Here is a 19,734-nt window from a genome sequence, read left to right on the forward strand (position 1 = left end):
CACCTGAGTCACCTCAGACTTGTTCTTATTTCTTTGGGGATAAATCCAAACACATTTAAATATATCTAATATCAGTCTTGAATTCTGTATTATATTAATCTTTATATTATTCTTTATAATAACCTTTTGTGTTTGTGTTCTGTAAAGCTGCTTTGAGACATTGTCAATTGTAAAAAGGGGTATATAAATAAATTTGAATTAAATTGAATAAATTGGGCATCATTGCGTGAGTGAACGAGAGTGTGTGTGCCCTGCGATGGATTGGCACTCCGTCCAGGGTGTATCCTGCCTTGATGCCCGATGACGCCTGAGATAGGCACAGGCTCCCCGTGACCCGAGGTAGTTCGGATAAGCGGTAGAAAATGAATGAATGAATGAATGAATGAATTAAATTGAATATTTAAACCATATACCTAATATTGTGTAGGTCCCCTTGTGATGCTCAAACAGCTCTAACTCTTGGAGGCATGGACTCCACAAGACCTCTGAAGCTGTGCTTTGGTTTTTGGGACCAAGTCATTAGCAGCTGATTCTTTAGCTCCTATAAATTGCGCGTCTTTTATGGATCAGACTTCTTCATCCAGAACATCCCACAGATACACAGATATAACTGAGTACTGACTGTTCACTTGCTGCCTAACACATTGTAATGAAATCATCACCTGTTCTCTTCATTCATCAATGGCTTTAATGTTAGGGCTGATTTGTGGGGAGAAACTGTAGCATATAATTAACCAAGCACAGGAATAAGAAACAAAGACAACGCACAGAAAGAAGGGTGAACTGATTATCACACTTTTCCACACCTTAATTACTTAATTTTATTATTCTCAAGCCATTATAACTGGAAGAGTATAAACCTGAATGATGCTACAAAACTATTTGACTTGCTATCTTGCGTGTTATGTAAGATATGTAAAAGTAATCACAGTTAACAAAGAGTTTGTTCTTGGTCATAGAAATTTCTCCATTTTCTTCAACTACTGACATTGACTGGATTAAGTTTGATCAAATCTATACATATACAAACATTTATACAAGTTTAATACACTGAGTTCATTTTTTATTTGGAATTGTGATTACATATTTTGGTCATTTTCTCTGATTATACTTAAATGGTGCAAAGCTAAAAAAGACAATCATGTTTGTTTGTTTTTTTTACACAAGCAGACATGTATATTTCTCTTCACCAACTACAGTGTTGTAACATTTTGCAAAAATATATAAAAATAAATAAAAGTTCCTGTCCTAGGTATATAAAATGACACAAAAAAGTAGGAAATAATTACTTCTGTCATTTATTCATCTTTGTAACTGTTTAATCCTGGTTAGGGTTACAGTGGACCCAGAGCCTAACTAAAGAACACTGAGAACAATTCAGCAATACATATTGGACAGAAGGAATATTTAAAATTAACAGGGTCAAAGTATAATACAGGCTAAATTTACACACACAAACATAAAACTTAATTTGAATTAAATTGTTTGACTGTGTGTGTGTGTGTGTGTGTGTGTGTGTGTGTGTGTGTGTGTGTGTGTGTGTGTGCGTGCGTACACTTTTGAAATGGTTTGTCTAATAAACACCTGGCTTGTCTCCTATCAACTATGGCAGCAGCAGCAGCAACAGAGAAGGCATAAATAATACGACAGAGCAGTGCAACACCTTCAACACTTTCCTTAAAGCCTTGAGGATGGCTTCTCTGCAAGTGCATGGGAAGCAGAAGGTTCAAAATATCTGCTGTTCAAACAGGATCTTCTCAAAGCCTTGAGGAGGAGTGTAGTAGAAGTCGCTGAACTGGCAGTCTAAGATAGCACTGTCATCCACTGCAAGACAGAGATTCAAACACAACTTTCAATCATAACCTGGGCAGTGGAGGCTTACTACCCTCACCGTTGTGTCCTTGCGCAAAACTGCTTTACCTGTATCTTACAGCTTTGTGCTGTATCTTAAAAGTATAGGTCATTTTGGATAAAAATATTACGAATAAATAAAATACATGTCAGTAGAACATTCTTCAGATCACTACTCACAATCACTCTGATTTAGCATATCAACTTCTAGTAAGGCTGGCAATTAATTTTTATCCCTAAATCTTTCCCAGTCTTACCTGCTACTCTTCATTCACACTTGTTATATATATATAGTTCTATAGATATATATATAAAACTGACCGTAAACAACAGGGAACACAGTCCCTCGAATGCCTGAGGCTGGGCACTGCATATTCTTTCCATTCAGATACAGGTTCAGTTCCACATGGTCATAGGTTAATCCCTGAAAAACATACAAACATGAACTGTAATAAAACATCATAATTTGTTAATGCCATTGTATGTATGTATGTAGCTTGTAAAAATAACTTGTAAATCAGATGATGAGGTGAAATCTCAAACACAGCAAACCCTTTAACATAAAAGTAAATATAATATAATATTTTTATTTCATTATGTAACTGATTATTATTTTTATGGTCAAAATACTGGATATATACCTGACAGATATTTCATTTTATCAAACAAAGAAATTCAGATACTTAAAGTGTTAACACTGAAAATACCACTTGTCCTGAATCATGTCCTGTACTTACATACATTTTTAAAAAAAATACTGAATAATTGTCCAGCATGCTGAAAAAGAAGTTACTCAACCATTGTTTACTAAGAAACACTTAAATATGTACAGTCCACATTTCCCCAAAAACAGTATAAATCTGCTGCTGCACTATTGCGGCATTCTCACCACAACATCACCCTCCTGAGGCACATTGTTAGCTGGCAGGCAGTTCTTTTCTTCATTGTTGTGATAGACAGATCCATCATGCCTGAGCACCAAACTGTTACTGTCTTGACCCAAAGGTATCTGGTTTAGATTCGCCTTCTGTGTGGCGACTCCGACTCCCCACACGCCTACACAAAACATCAAACAGCATTTTCAGTCCTAATTCACACAGCTTTGTAGATTGCTCGTAGCTTTATTTAGTGCATGCACACAAGTGTCTACTACAAAATTTCACAGAGTGCTTTTAACTGACCCTTGCTGGGTGCAAATGAGCAAACACACAAGCTACAATAATTGAACATAACAATAATGTCCTTCAGTAATTTCATTACCATCTCTTTCTAGATCTTCACACAATCATCTTGCTCAATTTTCTGTTTTGATGTGTACATCCTCTTAATGTTGTTTATAATTAACCTGTACTGTATAAGGCTTAGTGGTTAGCACGTTCGCCTCACACCTCCAGGGTCGGGGTTCGATTCCCGCCTCCACCTTGTGTGTGTGGAGTTTGCATGTTCTCCCCGTGCCTCGGGGGTTTCCTCCGGGTACTCCGGTTTCCTCCCCCGGTCCAAAGACATGCATGGTAGGTTGATTGGCATCTCTGGAAAATTGTCCCTAGTGTGTGATTGCGTGACTGAATGAGAGTGTGTGTGTGCCCTGCGATGGGTTGGCACTCCGTCCAGGGTGTATCCTGCCTTGATGCCCGATGACGCCTGAGATAGGCACAGGCTCCCCGTGACCCGAGGTAGTTCGGATAAGCGGTAGAAGATGAATGAATGAATGTATAACTGTATGCTGTAGATGGTAGACAACACATCATAGATTACAAAAAGTGAAGGTAAAATGTTTCCCTCCAGTGGCTGATTACAGTGCAAATTAACAACAATCTATAGCATAGGACTGAAAGATTTTTTCAGTTTTTATTTTTATTTATTTATTTATTTGGATGGGGTTGGAAGGAGATGTCACTCTTGCCTGTCTTCAAAACTTGAGAGCCCTGTATTTTATACTTTAGACCACTATTTTATTATTGGTCACTAATACCTTCGCATGAAAGAGTTTCATCACTGTCACGGTTGTGAGTCCTGACGTCTCTGTGTACTCACCAGTGGACTGGACCTTGAACTCGAAGTAGCTCTTGTTCTGGTGTAGAGGGGCGTTGGCGAGACATGATCCGCTCCCACAGATCCGCCTTCCTCTCTTCACCACCACAACATCCGCGCCTGTACCAACACACACACACACACACACACACACACCGGGCTCACAGATCACCACCACTGCTCTCTCATTGGGTATGTATTTCATTACAAATCACGACACCTGTACTTTCTTTACACCGTTTTGCGTGCATCGGAAATATTATTAAGAATTGCAGTTGCTATAGCAACGCCGGATCAAATTAGCAAACAGTTGTTAGCAAGTCGTCAGTGCTAGCTGAAGCAGGGACAAAAGACATTATAAGAGAATAATTCAAGCAATAATCACTTTCCTGTTCCATTATCACAGGCTTTTATGGACACTAACTCTGTGTATCTAGAACTGTGATACTCAAAGCATTAAAGAAAACTCGTTTGTTTGTTTTGTTTTCGTTGTTATTATAGTTGTTAAAGCGGTTAATTGTTCGTACCCATGTGGTGTGTGTCGAGCTGAACGGTGGGCATTTCTTTAAGAGGTTTATGATCGGATCCACCATCACCACAACAGCATCCCAGACAGGACGTAAACATTGCGGCCATATCAGCTTTAGCGTTACCGGAGAAGGAAGACAACAAAACCGGAAGTATTGTTAGAAGCCTTTAGGAAATGGCTGGAAAACGTGTGAGGAAAGTTGTGGATGCAGCGCCCCCTCGTGGCCGCCCGCTGTTTTCAGCGTCACTGTTTTTCATTTACTCGGCCAATCATAGGAGCTCAACCGTAACCCCGCCTCCAGCACTGCACTCAGACCGCGCGCGAACTCTCACTGGCGGCATGGAAACAGGGGGAAGAAAAATAACCAGGTCAAAAATATTTTCACACGTGACACGCCAACCATTGGATAAGGTTCTCCTGACACATGGCGCGGTGGAGTCACATGCGCTCTCTCTCAGCTGTTTGTAGCACTTGATGGCTCTATAATACCATGATGCAGCAGTTGGAGAAATAAATAGCATCTGAGATGATTACACCAGAGGCTTATGAATCACCAGCTGATCTATGTGCGATCAGACGGATTAAAACCTAAAACACTGCATGTAAATATGCTGATCAGTGAGCGAGGGGTTATTTCTCACTTTGTGATGTTTTTGCATAGCAACAGCATCCCAAACAACACCCCCCACGCCCAGGCCCCCACCCACACAAAAAGAGAAGAAAACATCTGCATTGATCGTTTAATGCTACAGAGAGGTGGAGAACAACGTTTTCAGTGAACTGGCAAGGTGATGCCACTGTTCTTTATGATGATATAAACTATTACTGTAACTATCACCAGCTTGGAAATAAAACGTCAATGCCAGTGTCATACGTGTCACTTCGTTTAGTGAATGCACCTTTAAACACTATGGATTTTAGTCTCTAGACCTGAAATGGTTAAAGTTTCCTCAGTTGGAAAGAGCGAAGTCTGCACAGCAACAAGCGCCACGGTTGCGTCGCGTACTGCAGTAAAAGCTACTGAGCTCAGAGTACGTGTTTGTGTGTGTGAGAGAGTGTGTTTTGGTCCAGTTGCTGACGTTTCCCTCCATAACAGTCATCAGTTGCTACCTTATCGGCAGGACTCTCTCTGCTCTCTCTAAGCGTCCTGGGGATGAAGGATGAACCGACAGGATGAAGGCGCAGTATCCGAGGGGACAGCGTTCTTGTTGACGCTTTGCGCTGCACCGAAGATCATTATTTTGCCTATTTTCCGCACTCTTAACTAGATGTAGTTCACGAAAGATCCATCGATAAACTATGCACTCGACGTGAACCTTACTCAGCTGTTTCATAGCCAAGTTCCTCAGTATTATGTACAGTGTGGTGTTGTTTTTTTGCAGCCAGACATTCTGCAACTTTAAAGACTCAATCTAAGAATTTTGTGGCTTTGTTTTTATTGATTTCATTTGAAATAATAGCTATGTAATATGGTGATATGCCATTGTAAACTCTGAATCAGTGAGATTACACCAGCACGATGCAGATGTCACTAATGAGCGGTATCGATTTGATCTGTTTTACCCTCGCTGACCCGCTTTCATGTTGATTTAATCTTTCTTTACAGCCCGTGATGGATCTGCTGGAGGAGGACCTGACATGCCCGATATGCTGTTGTCTTTTTGAAGACCCACGTGTGCTGCCGTGTTCACATAGTTTCTGCAGGAAGTGTTTGGAAGGCATCCTGGAGGATAACCGAAGTCCAGTTTGGAGACCTGCGTTCAAATGCCCGACGTGCCGAAAGGAGACCGCGCACAACGGCATCTCGAGCCTGCAAGTTAACTATTCCCTGCGCAGCATCGTGGAGAAGTACAACAAGATCCGTGCGAGCCCGAGAATGTCTCAGTGTCGCGCTCACAGTGGACAACCCCTGAACATCTTCTGTGCCACCGACCTGAAGCTCATCTGCGGCTTTTGCGCCACTACAGGAGAGCACAAAGGGCACAAGTTCTGCGCGCTAGAAGAGGCATATGAGCGAGAAAAGGTCGCCTTCGAGGATTTGCTTCGTGCCGTTGAGAGTTGGAAAGGCGCTGAAGTTCTCTCCTGTCTGGAAGCGCTCGAGGGGGCGAAGAAAAAAGCCCTGCAGATGGCCTCGAGAGACCTGGATCGGGTCGCGGAATATTTCGACAAGCTGCTCCGCGCCCTTGAACACAAGCGCAGCGAAATCCTGTCGGACTTTGAAAGCCTAAAGTTGTCGGTCATGCAAACATTCGACCCGGAGATCAACCAACTCCGCTCGGCGCTCGAGGATCAGCAGCGGGCGCTGCGCCTCGCCGAGTCGTTTCGCTCCCTCTCCGACCCGCTTACCTTCTTGCAGTGCATGCAGGACTTCCGCGAGAAAGTGCGCGCTATTCGCGAGACGCCGCTGCCCGCGCGCACGGACGTGGACGTTTGCGCGCTCGTGCCAAGCTTCGACGTGCACGAGTGGGACCGTGTGCGTCTAGGAGACGTGGACGCGCTGCGCGCTCCGCACGATGGGGGGGCTCTCCGGTCGCCGACGGCTCGCATTGGCCCCCCGCGTCTCTCCCGATTCGTGTGGAGTTGCGCCGTTCTGGTGTGCGCGTGCCTGTGCGTGCTGAACTTTCTCCCCGTGGACTGTTTCGCCGCGAGTCTCTGCGCTAAAGCGGTGTCCGCTCTTGCTGCTGTCTCCGTGCCCGCGCCTGCAGAAATGCTGCGGTGGATCTCGCTTTGCTGGCAGGAGGTGGCGGGAGTGTGCGCGCTCATTACAGAGCTCTGCAGGAACTGCATTACTGAGCTCATCGACACCACGTCAGAGTTTATCAGCTGATTTCCAACCGGTGGACTTTTTCTCAGCTACCTTCTGAATCTGAGGTGCACACAACAGAATGTTATTGAAATACAGGCCTAAGTATTTCACCTGCGTGCATTAATACATTTATATTACTGTATGTTTTTTTTTTTTGGTTTGATTGTTTTTACTTTACGCACAGTCAGCTTGTGTGGTAATTAAAGTGGAACCTTTGCAAAGTAATGTTAGTTATTTCAGTTAAGTGAGAAATAATCGTGGGTGGTGGTTTAAAATTTGGTTAAGACTCAAACTAAAATTTTGCTTATCAAATAACTTGCTTATCCTCAAACTCAGATTCGAATTTTCCCAACCATACTGAGTTTTTTTTGCAATTATTATTAATGGTGGAATTTATGTAGATGAAAAAGAAGGAAAGGTTAATTGTTATGCATGTCGGCGCATATATATATATATATATATATATATATATATATATATATATATATATATATATATATATATGTATATATATATACATATATATATATGCGCCGACATGCATAACAATGTGTGTATATATATATATATATATATATATATATATATATATATATATATATATATATATATATATATATATATATACACACACACACACACACACACACTTTATTAATATACATACACATTATATATTAATATCTTTTCTACCTAAAGGGATTGAATGCTGTGGTGAGTCATGAAGAACTATAAGCCCAGTTTGTTGTTCTTTATGGGGATTATCACTTTTGAAAAAAAAAAAAAAATCTATTGCCCAAATGTGCTTTATAGGCCTGTAGCTTCGGCTGCTAATTATAACATGCACCTTATAAGAATGAAAATAATGCTTGCTTGCTTTTGTTTGTAAATTTATGGCTTTGTGCTATTTCTGCACTAATAAGCATGGAGTATATATTTGGGATTGATCCCGTCCACCTGTTTGCTGTACACATCGGTACTGTAAATAACCTGCTGTGTAGGCCTACAACAGTGTGAGTTGTTGTGGGAGAATCCTCCTTGCATCCTACTTTTGTGTTTCTTTAAAACTGAAATTCTCCAGTAAACCATCCTGGTGACGTCACCGCTCCCACCGGTTCACCGATCAAGTCTTGCACACACGAAGTATAAATTTAGCCGACTGTTGCCAGGCAATTTCTGCATGAAAAGTGACATTAGTTTTGCCCCCACCCCAACAGCCTAGTTTATAAAAATAAGTGTTATATAATGAAGAGTGAATACCAGTGAACGAGTGCGTCACCCAGCTGTTTCAGGGAACCCTGCGAGTTGTCCGTGCGCTCTTTATCACTGTTTTTCTTTCTTTTTAATAATTAAACGCATAAACATAATAAAGGATAACCATTTACACACCGATGCCCTTTTCTTTCCTGATGATCTGGGGACCCTGCTACAGCATTTCGAGCTGACGGTGCATTATAAAGCGCTCACACATCATCCCATGCTGCATTTTCACATAATAGTCCCATAATCAAATACTCAAAAACTCTTATTCGTATGTAAGACGTGTTTAAAAAATACACTAAATGAAAACTGAAAATTTAACAGATTATTTTAGTGATTATTTAGGTTCAGGCTGGCTATTTAAGGATTAAGAGTCACTGTCATTTTGCGCTGTGATACTAATGTTACATTGCTCAAATATATATTTATATTTTTGTAATTTTAAGAAAATATTTGGGGAAAAAAAACAACAAAAAAAAAACAAGGATTTTAGACATAAATAAATGCATGACTGATTATCCACTTTTTTTATGCCGTATGACAAAAAGGGTGCAAGAAAAATAAAGATTTCGTTTCATTGTAAATCTTAATTAAATTTTAAGTTTAATTACCTCCTAATCACAGCAAGTGTGTAAACTCTATAATAAATCTGCACGACACCGAGCAGCACAGTTCCTCTATAGTCTACATGAAGAATAAATAATCAAGTCTGTTAAAAATATATGTATAATTATATTCTTTGTTGTACTAAAAAAAAAAAAAAAGTAAATATCTATAATGGTCGAGCTGGTTGTGTTCATCTCAACTCTGTATAGAACTTTATATGAAATGATTTAAAGCACGTGTCTAAGCTTGTGTGAGGAGATTTAACGGTTTTAAAACGATTCTGTACACTTCAAGAAAAAAAAGGGGGAAAAAAAAACGTAGCACATTTGCGATTACTTTTTATTTTCAAATATGCGCAAATGCTTATCCAGTGATGTTCGAAACATTTTTTAATATATGATTTGTAAAAAAAAAAAAAAAAAAGATTTTTGTTTACTTTGTGTTACACTATAATTATCCCGAATAGATCCAGTTTAAGATATTTAAAAACAAAACATAGTTTAATTATAATAAAGGTAGCACTCAAAAATCCTTTTTTGCACTGTTTAATGTCATTTTTATAGAGAAAAAAAAGTGAGCTGAGCTGCATGAACTATTGAGTCTGGAGCCGATTCAGCTCGACTCCTACTGACCACGTCGCTTTTTATACATTACTCCGTTTTATTTCTTAAATAAGAGCCAACATTGAGAAAGAAGAATAAATGAACACTTCGAAAATGTCTCGAAAATACTATGCACTGTGGGAAAAGGTAAGCGAATCTGTAAAGACGGAGCAGGACCGTAATCAATAACCTAATCGTGTATTTAAAAAACACCTGCGTATTTACCAAAACTATCAGGATACAAGTACATTAAGTGAAATAAAAAAAATATATATTTTTAACGCAAATACAGAAAACCCGTCCCAGTTAACATGGTTAATTTTTTTGTCACCTCATGGACGAAACGATGACCGCAAACCCCGAATGAGTGAAAATGTAAAGTGTAAACTTTGTAAAAATGCCGGATCAGATGGCCGCTCATGCGTTTCTAGTGGCTGCGGTTAAAAATCATGTACTGATATTTTGACACATTCACAGACTTTACTGTGAATTTATTCGCTGTGCGTTTGTTAAAGCAGTAAATGTTGTAAAGAGAAATAAGTTTTAAAAAAATAACCAGAGAAATGATGATTGTGCTGTTTGAATGTATTACTTTGTTTTCGCGACATCCGAGTTTATAGATTTGTTATTTATAAAAAAAAAAAAAAAAAAAAAAAAACTAAAACAAATGAGTTTATCGCAGCACTTTTTTGAAAATCTGAACACTTAGTTTTAAATAATTTTAGTTTAGATGTGATTTACCAAAAAAAAAAAAAAAAAAAAACAACATCCCCCACACACAACATAACATTCTCTATAATAATAATGAACACCACCACACACCAGAGTAAGAACTTGATTGCAACCCAGCTGTGAAACCTCAGCTCTGTTTAAATCAGCCACCAGCTCGCAATGAAGCTTTCAGCTATATGCATGCGCAGTATCGCGGTAACATCTCTGATCACGTGACAAAAGTAGAATTTAAAGCAATGCTTTAGGTAAACACTAAAGTTTTTCAGAAAGCTTTTAATTTGGCAAAACAAGCAGAATACATTATACAACAAACAATTTGAAGCACATTTCAGAAACAAACACTAAAACAAATGTACAATATATACAGAAATTTTGCAAAGAAAATTAATTACATCACTTTTTCCCCTCTCTTCTTCTGTGTTTACCTTTAATCAGTGATCACTGCTGAAGAAGCTGGGTGTGCGACTGCTGGATGGACGGACGTTTGTAGCGGTGAGTCAGCCAAAGCAATGCTGCTTACTAAACCGAAGTCAGGACAAAGGTCTTGCGCCGCTTGGTGACTTCTTACTTCAGCAGCACGAACATACTGGAGACATCTGTCATGGTGTAACTCCAATATTTACATGCTGCTAAAGCAAGACAACACACACACTCCCACACCTACAAGTGTGATGCATGTCCTAGGCACTGATGCTGCAGCACAGTACGGCCTGCATCTCTGTATCACACCACAAACCATTCTGTGCTGCTACACCACCACCTGAAAAGCATATTACACACACACACACACACACACACACACACACACACACAGAGAGCGAGCTTGCTTGAAAGACAGAAACTCCCCATTCTTGTTAACTTTTTGCTTCAACACAGGGCTCCGGCACGCCATCTGAAATGCAGGAGAGAAAAATCCTCGAATGAGTATATAAATGTTCATCTCTTACACCTGCATGCCAACACACAGGATAAACAGCATATATCTTTACATAAATATTGATTTTAGCAGTGGAATTGCACATAATATATATTTTTTAATATATGTAATGCTTATTGTAAATACCCCACTAAATGTATATTTTATACATACATATATATATATAAATAAAATACACAAACTGATTTGTCTGCAATTGTCATAATAACAGAGCACAAATCTGTATTTTTAACAGCATGATGCACAGCAGAAATTGGACATTTATCTCTGGATCACCATGGGAAACCAGTCCTGTAATATATAGAGAATGGATCAACACTGCTGAGGACCAGTACGCCAGCATAATAACTTCAATAACCAGCCAGGCCAGCTGTTTAACCAGCCACAAAGTGACCTTCAACTGCAACCCTTTAATGTTTCTATAGACTAATCACTATGGCAGCAATGATTCTTCCCCCCAACTTCTGCTATCTATTACTGATATAAGTGTAACAGTATAGCTAGCCTGAAGTAACTGTTGCACCAGCCAAGTTCCAACACAGTCTCATTAAATTTGGTGGGATAAATACACTTGGCAATGCTGATGCACTCAATCTAAAAGTAACAGAAAAGACATAGCCAAATTAATTCGGTTGAATAAAATTGCAGCCCATTTCAAAAAACATGTGTTCTGACCAAGTGTGTGTGTATGACTTCAGAGAGTGCATGGTGGGTAAAACAGCTCAGCCCACTAATCTATGCTGCATCATGCATTTAACTGCACATTAACGGAAAAATTGAGAAACAGATGCATCAATCCATTACCTTATAATAGCACATTAGTGTGTCCAAAGTCTCACAGTTAAAACTGTGCAAATGCTTCCAAGAATGTTTCCTTGTTGGTTGCATTACACATGTTTTAAATACAGTCAAGATCAAACAAGCAGTTACACCAGCAAAGCAATTAGTTTGGAAAAATATGGCTCACTATAGTACTATCCTAACTAAGCCATATTATTCTATGAATTATTTTATATAAATTTCAACTTTATTTTCAAAACAAACTTCTATTATTCAATGGTTTAAGTTAATTTCAAAAGACATCATGTACATCAGAGCTGTCATTTACTACATAAAGAAACAAAACAAAAAAGAAAATGACGTGTGTGCACACCCAGGTTTCTGAATGTTTTCAGCCATACACAGGTAAGTTTGGAAGCAGATAAAGGGTGTATGTGTCAGACACTAGGGTGCTCCACATGATGATAACCTGACACCAGTAAAAAAGCATGTGCTCAAATTTAGGCTATGCAGTCACAGCACAGTGCTGAAACCACATTCTGTTAACAGTATTTACATTAAATACAGAAACCACAGTACAGGAAACACTACATTGCAAGGGAACCGATTGTGGTGTTTTTTTTAAAAAATAAAAAAAAAGACTTGATTGAAATTTCTTGTCTTAAGCTGCACACTCTCAGCCACTGTCGGCCTCTGTATCCTTAACTCTTATATGCTTATATGCTATTTCCCATTTTTACTTCAACTTACTATTAATGATAATCAGGAAATTCCAACTAGCTGTGGTGCATACAACCTCTTCAAACAAATGGACAATAAATTCAAATTTAAATAAAGAAAGAAAATTTGAATAATAAAATTAATATTTTAAGAGTGAAATACGTTTATCAAAGAAACCATCTTTTAAAGCTGTAATCACAATCACCTCAAATTATATATATTAAAATTTTCTTTTTTTTAAATATATAAATTTCAGTTGAAGTATAAGCAAACATAATTAATCTGACCATTATTACATTAAGCTTAAAATGTAGTGTATTGTATTAAAGAATTGATGATCATTACATGGCTACATTAACTGGTGTTTACAGACTTTATATTCTTAGGACATTTTAAACTTTTCTATTATTAACAGTGAAACTACAACTTAGCATTGCTGTGTGATAGATTTAAACCAAGACTGCCCAAATTGCCCATGATTTTCAAAAATAATAATAATGAAATAAATAAATAAAATAGTCAAATATACATGCTTTCTATTATTAATACAATCCCACATCAAGTAATACTTTTCTAATATTAAGCTCAATGTGTGTGTGTGTGTGTGTGTGTGTGTGTCTGTGTCTATTTGAAACAATATGACCTTCACTGAAAAGAAACATGTATATCTGAACATTGTCGTTAATTTTTTGAAAAGTAATAAAAAAAAAACACTCAGCATGCTTTATTAACAATTGTAGACCACTTGCAAGTTAACTGTAGGGTCAGCAAAAAGAAAATTTTTACAAATAAATAAAGCATCCTTTCTAGTCACTTCTTGTTCTGTAGACAATACAGAAACTACATATTTACATTTATATTATGATGTAGTATTAGTATTAATTGCATTAAGATTTAGATAATGTAATTAAATATATTTGGTGTATTTAGAATGAACCACACCCAAAAGTGAAACTACAATGTAGGGACAAATATACAAAAAAAAAAAAAAAAAAAAAAAAGAAACTAAGGAGGAATGCAATTGCTAAGGGGGAATAACAGCTTGTAGGTAAACTTGAAAATATGAAATGTGATTGAAAATGTGCATAAAAATATGACAGGTTCTTTGACTGAATAAATAAATGTGTCTGGTGTCACCCTAATCATTTAACCCCTTTTAAATTAGGTTCAGCTAAAGACCACATGACCTACAGTGCAAAGGGCATCACCCAGAACTTCCCTGTCAACACTCTATAACTGAAGTGCTTGTATGCTTCCACACACACATCCACCATCATCTGTACTGAAAAGGGTGTAAGTACCACCATCACCAGTCACCCATATTACCAAGCAGCACATTTTCCAACCAAATACCTAACTGTTTACAATCTAAAAAACAATCATGTAAGTCATACCAATCATTTAACCCTTTACATTTGTTTCAGCCCTGACACACATGTGCACACAAACATGACAAAACATCCATCTAGAAAGCTGAATGCTGAACAATTTGTGTGGTGAAAACAAAACTCTTAGTCAAATATTTACTCTAAATAAAATCAGGGAAAGAGCAAGAGCAGAACAGCCAGCACAACTGCAAAAGCACCCATGCACTTGACAATAGCCAGATTCACATACACTTTGACCACACACAGGCAAACAACCTGTAAGATCTTTCACTCCCACTGTGACCCTTACACACACCACCATGCCTGGATACCACTGAAGGCCTATCGGCATCTATCACCAAACTGAAATCTCACTGAGCATGCTCGAACAACAAGAATACAAACAAACCCAAAACTGGTCAATGTGTGTCCAGAGCAGCTTCCATTTAAAGATGCTGAATCCGTGTAAAGTGTTAAACATTAAGACAACAGCCTCCCAGTGAACTATAAAACAAATAAGGCATTACATAATAACCCATCTCTACTTTATTCAACTCTTCTCTATATCTAAGCATGTAAATTATTTAGCATGTTATTGCTGGCCTGTTAATGTGGACTGAATGTCCCTGGGGCTGAAATGAAATTGGAAAATCTGACAAAGGTGCATATTAGGCCTATTTGCTATTTTGAAACCACTCAACAATCACCCAAACGGTCATTCCACCTCCACATCAAGTATCTCTTCCAAAGCCCCAGCTGACTGGTGTGATAGAGGAACACGTGGTTCTGGTTTTGTTCATAATTTATAATAATACATAAATAAATGTTATATTTTTTTGTTAATTTTATATAAATTAAATACACACATACACCCCTATACCACCATTATGTATGACTTGTATATTAAAACAATCTCTGTTCCTTTTTGCTGCTCAACAGTGCACAGGATCTAATTTGCTGCATGTAGCCCACACAAACATTTTTTTTAAACAGCTCAACAGCTTTTTTCTAAATATCGGTCTACAGAAATAAACTCATCTGTCCATTAGTGTCTCAAAATGGACACTACACTTCACTGCAGTTTGGTCTAAAATACATTTTGCACTGGTGCAACCTTTACAATAAAAATAATAAACTTACAATAATACTAATTATAGAACAACATTCACATAAACAATAATTTCATAAACTTACATCAACCACTGTTTCATTTTCTACCTAATCATTCACTAATTGTACCACAGCTCTACTAAAGCAGCACTAAATTAAAAACATTCTTATTTTATTCATTTAGCCAACACATGTACACTAGCCCTTAATATAAACTAATGATCAGGGAGCATTTAGTAGAAATACAGCTTAATGAGAGATAAACAAAGGCATGACTTGGGGTTTGAAACACATTTCCCAAATTATATCACCTAGTCAGAAGGGAAAGCTTTCAAACTACATTGTATAAATCTGCACAGAAAAATAAGCCAAATAAGATTCAAAACACAATTTAGATTCATTTTGGTACAAGATAGAAAGCATCATAAATCATTTACAAATTATAAAGAGTAAAGCTCTTGAAGTCCAAAACACACAGAACTGTTGATATTCATTTTATAAACACAGCATATGCACTGAATTTGTACTAATAGTTTTACCAAGTCATAAGACATTCAGGAAATGCCTAAAAAAAAACAAAAAAAAACATGGGTAATTCACGTTCAGACAGAAAAATATTTTCTAAAAGAATTATAAGTTCTTGCCATATTACTGAGATGTAGAAAGGAAAACGTAAATGTTGCTAAAACACAGAAGGAGTACATGAGTGAGAGAGAGAAAGAGGGTGTGTGTGCTTGCTCATTAAAAGGTAACGTTGTGAAAAAGATAGAACTGGTTGTGGTTCAGTTGAGGGGGTTTTCCCTACGGCCCCAAGAACCCACGAAAGGAAACCCGCACACTGCCAGCAAACAAAATGCTGAAAATAAAATTAGCTTAAAAACTCTTGCACTGACAAACATACAAAACTAAATGCGTGGTCTAATGTATACTGGCTTACACACTATTGCTGCTGATGTATGTAAGCAGTAAAGCAGTTGAGTGCATGGCCACACAACACCAGTGCTATTGAGGTGGAGAGAGGTATAAAAAAATAAAGAAATTCCTCCAACACGTGGGTTATGATGCTGAAACAAAAGCAACACAATTTCTATGTAGGGAGTGTTTGTCATCAATTAAAACACTATTACTTTACCTAGGCTACACTCTTGACGTCTTAAACAGGTTTCTCTACACGTGATCTGCACAATCATAGTGCATCCTGTTGTCAAGCATGCTAAAATGAATTGGGAAAGGGGAGCCAATCCTGGGAGGGGAAACTAAATATTTTCTAACTCAAGTTCCTTCGTTTGAAAACACAAAGCAGTAAGTGTGCTTCATTAAAGCCTCTGCTGCATCCTAATGAGAAATGCATAAATTATCTTGGCTTCATAGATTGAAGTCTCTGTTTGTTTTCCTGCATATTCTTTGCTGGGGGGTGAAACAGCTGGAGTGCATCATCACTTATACCAATTACGAGGTCGAAGTGTCACGTTAATGACTTAATGGCCTTTCGGTGTGATTTCAGATTTGTCCGAAACCAAATTACTTTATTCTTAAAACATTAAATGACAACTGTGATTAAAGAAAGAGAAGGAAAAAAAAAGCCAGTCGAAACGAGCTTTCTATTGACGATAACTGGGGCCCTGTATAAGTACAAGAGATCATGTGGTAAGTACTTTAAAAAATAAAAAATAAATAAATAAATCATGATACTACATTACAATGTAGTCACCGGGCCGAAGATCAGGTTTACACTGTAACGTTGGACATAAGATGCTATTACATCTGACTGTGTAACACAGGGTCTGGGACACTGGTGTATATATAAATAAACGGCTAGCTTTGTGTCTCTGACGTGGAGTCTGATCTGTGATGCGTCGCCTGGTGGTTTTGTTTTCTTTGTTTTTTTTTTTTTTTGGGTAAACATGTCATTTAAGCTTCACCGACTAACTCGAGTTCAAGTGTTGACATCACGATGCGCCTCTGTTTCCAAACCCATTCAGCACTTCATCAGCTTTAAACACCAAACTAACTATCACGGCTTATCGGAGGCAGTGTTGTACATTAAATCCCTAAAATCTAGGGAAGATTTTAAAGCTATAATCAGTTTACTTACAGTTTCAGGAGGAGAGTCAGGTAGCGTAAAGCATCTAATAGACTGAGGAAAAAAAAATTATATATATATATATATATATATATATATATATATATATATATATATATATAAAAACAGATTTCCTATGACTTTTTCAGTCGGATAAAAACCCAAATCGCAGCACTGATAATCCAATACAAATGGCTCCAATACACATCCTCCATCTTCGGTTTGGGTGAAAATGCATTTTTTTTTTTCTTTGACTTTTTTAAATCTGAAACAGAAAAATATTCTATGGCTTGGAGAAAGGTCTGTGTGTTCGGACAGAGATCCCGGTGGTGCTCGTGCGTGTGTCTCCGTGCTGATAGGCTGCTCAGGCGCCTCCACTTGTCCAATCCCGCTCAAACTGCGCGTTCAAAAAATGCCGAAAAAACAACAAACCGACAAAACAAACGGTCGCATCCGCTTCTTCGTCTCGCGACCTTATTTTCAAAATTTTTCCAGATTTTTAAAAAGCTATTCACTAATTTTAATAAAATTTTAATAATTTTCAGTCTGAAATACGAGGCTAATTCACCGCCGATTCTCGTTCGCGATGCTAGCAGAATTAGCTTCGCTGGCTAGCTTACTGTATATATGTATGTATCCTCTTGTCTCCACTTCAGCTAACGTTACTTTGCCCTCCAACTTGCTTTCTTGTCGTCTCCATCAATCCTCCTCAGCCACGTCCTGCTTCCATATCGTTATTTTTATTATTTTTTTTATAATTATTAAACGTTTAAATGAGTAAAAAATAATTTCGTTATCATTTAATCCGAAAAAAACTCAAATCCGTACCGCAGCAGCTGTTATTCCTGCCGCTGCTCACTCGAAAATGGCGCCGAAAGCTCCACTCTTCATTCAAATTTGCCGGAGCCACGCCCCCTTTCACGTTGAGGTATGACGTTAAAGAGAGCGTGGCATATGATTGGTCGAATGAAATGCATCCTCAAACCAGCTATAGCAACCCACGCAGAGAGCCAACAGACAGCAAACATCACAGTGCTGAAGTTTCACTTACAAAGCGAGGGGTATTATTGCATCTTAGTACTGAAATTAAACATACAACATGAAATTAATAAATACTAAAATCACTGTGTCTGTGGTGTCGTCATTATTTGTGAGGCGCATATACATTTGTGCATATGTGCATTTTATTTGAAACGCAGACAGACAGTTTTAAGACAATGAAAGACACATAAACCTCCATATCGTAAGCCGCAAATTATTTGTTCTAAATGTATTAGTTTATTAGTGTAAAAAAATGTACGCGCGTCTGTGGCAAATGCACTGCAAATGGTCGGTGCTGATTTCCGAGGTTTTTTTAAAAAAAAGAAAGGTTTATTGCCTCCGTAATTGAAAAGGGAAAGTGTAAAGAGTGATGTAGCTCCGCCGTTCCAAGGATGTTGAAGTGGAGTCTGCGGCGCCGTGACAACAGCAGTGAGCGCGAGCTGCAGCGCCAGTGACGCGCTCGCCCCATCAGCAGCGCGCGACCCGATTGGAGGAGCACAGAGACAATCTCCGCCCCCTTTTCTGTTTACTGCCCTCTGAAGCGCTCCAACAGAGCTGACATTCGCCAGTGTTAGATCCATCTAAATATTGCTTACAGATCATAAAAAGTAGTAACTGGTCCCGTTTTGAACCGTATTCTATTATAAGACACACTGTGTATAATGTTATTGTGAAAGACTACAACAACTGACAAATGACTACTGAAGTGTTATTGACTACTCACTACTGAAGTATTATTGACTACAACAACTGACAACTGACTACTGAAGTGTAATTGACTACTGACTACTGAAGTGTTATTGACTACTGACACATTATTGACTACTGACTACTGTAGTGTTATTGACTACTGACTACTGAAGTGGTATTGACTACTGATTACTGAAATGGTATTGACTACTGACTACTGATGTGTTATTGACTACAACAACTGGCAACTGACTACTGAAGTGTTATTGACTACTGGAGTGTTATTGACTACAACAACTGTCTACTGAGGTGTTATTGACTACTGACTACTGATGTGTTATTGACTACTGACTACTGACTACTGAAGTGTTATTGACTACTGACTACTGAAGTGTTATTGACAACTGACTACTGACTACTAAAGTAATATTGACTACTGACTACTGGAGTGTTATTGACTACAACAACTGACAACTGACTACTGAAGTGTTATTGACTACTGACTACTGAAGTGTTATTGACTACTGACTACTGAAGTGTTATTGACTACTGACTACTGAAGTGGTATTGACTACTGACTACTGACTAC

At 38.1% G+C, this 19,734-nt stretch overlaps 2 protein-coding genes and 1 long non-coding RNA gene across 5 annotated transcripts; 1 reads left to right on the plus strand and 2 right to left on the minus strand.

Moving 5' to 3' along the window:
- Positions 1–1,282: 1,282 nt before the first annotated feature.
- Positions 1,283–5,028, minus strand: spryd7b (SPRY domain containing 7b). Its single transcript, XM_060875978.1, has 5 exons — positions 4,410–5,028; positions 3,886–4,002; positions 2,741–2,907; positions 2,173–2,275; positions 1,283–1,824 (listed from the first exon to the last, which is right to left on the minus strand). Exons 1-5 carry the CDS (start codon positions 4,516–4,518, stop codon positions 1,727–1,729), a joined length of 594 nt encoding a protein of 197 aa, XP_060731961.1. The 5' UTR covers positions 4,519–5,028; the 3' UTR covers positions 1,283–1,726.
- trim13 (tripartite motif containing 13) lies at positions 3,976–12,734 on the plus strand. 3 transcript variants are annotated; one of them, XR_009648944.1, is made up of 4 exons: positions 3,976–4,074; positions 6,018–7,356; positions 10,853–10,909; positions 11,590–12,734. XR_009648944.1 is itself a non-coding variant. In XM_060875977.1 (2 exons), the coding sequence occupies exon 2, from the start codon at positions 6,024–6,026 to the stop codon at positions 7,236–7,238; it is 1,215 nt and encodes a 404-aa protein (XP_060731960.1). In that variant the 5' UTR covers positions 3,976–4,074; positions 6,018–6,023; the 3' UTR covers positions 7,239–7,358. The 3 variants fall into 3 exon arrangements, 1 of the variants encoding a protein (XP_060731960.1); XR_009648945.1 differs by lacking the exon at positions 11,590–12,734 and having other exon boundaries at positions 6,018–7,298; positions 10,853–11,118; XM_060875977.1 differs by lacking the exons at positions 10,853–10,909; positions 11,590–12,734 and having other exon boundaries at positions 6,018–7,358.
- LOC132849948 (uncharacterized) lies at positions 11,118–18,259 on the minus strand. The gene is made up of 3 exons (XR_009648946.1): positions 18,035–18,259; positions 17,427–17,468; positions 11,118–11,309 (listed from the first exon to the last, which is right to left on the minus strand). It is a non-coding gene; the product is annotated as an uncharacterized LOC132849948 (long non-coding RNA).
- Between the last annotated feature and the right edge of the window lie 1,475 nt (positions 18,260–19,734).

This window comes from Tachysurus vachellii, chromosome 8 (genome assembly GCF_030014155.1).
Source record: "Tachysurus vachellii isolate PV-2020 chromosome 8, HZAU_Pvac_v1, whole genome shotgun sequence".
NCBI classification, from domain to species: Eukaryota; Metazoa; Chordata; class Actinopteri; order Siluriformes; family Bagridae; genus Tachysurus; species Tachysurus vachellii.

Excerpts from the sequence above, each read along its gene's own strand:
- spryd7b (XM_060875978.1), bottom strand. The coding sequence starts at position 4,518 with ATGGCCGCAATGTTTACGTCCTGTCTGGGATGCTGTTGTGGTGATGGT. Across the intron at positions 2,908-3,885 it reads GTTCAAGGTCCAGTCCACTG|GCGTGTGGGGAGTCGGAGTC; the intron begins GTGAGTACACAG and ends TGTTTTGTGTAG. Across the intron at positions 1,825-2,172 it reads TGTGTTCCCTGTTGTTTACG|TGGATGACAGTGCTATCTTA; the intron begins GTCAGTTTTATA and ends TCTGTCTTGCAG.
- trim13 (XM_060875977.1), top strand. The coding sequence starts at position 6,024 with ATGGATCTGCTGGAGGAGGACCTGACATGCCCGATATGCTGTTGTCTT.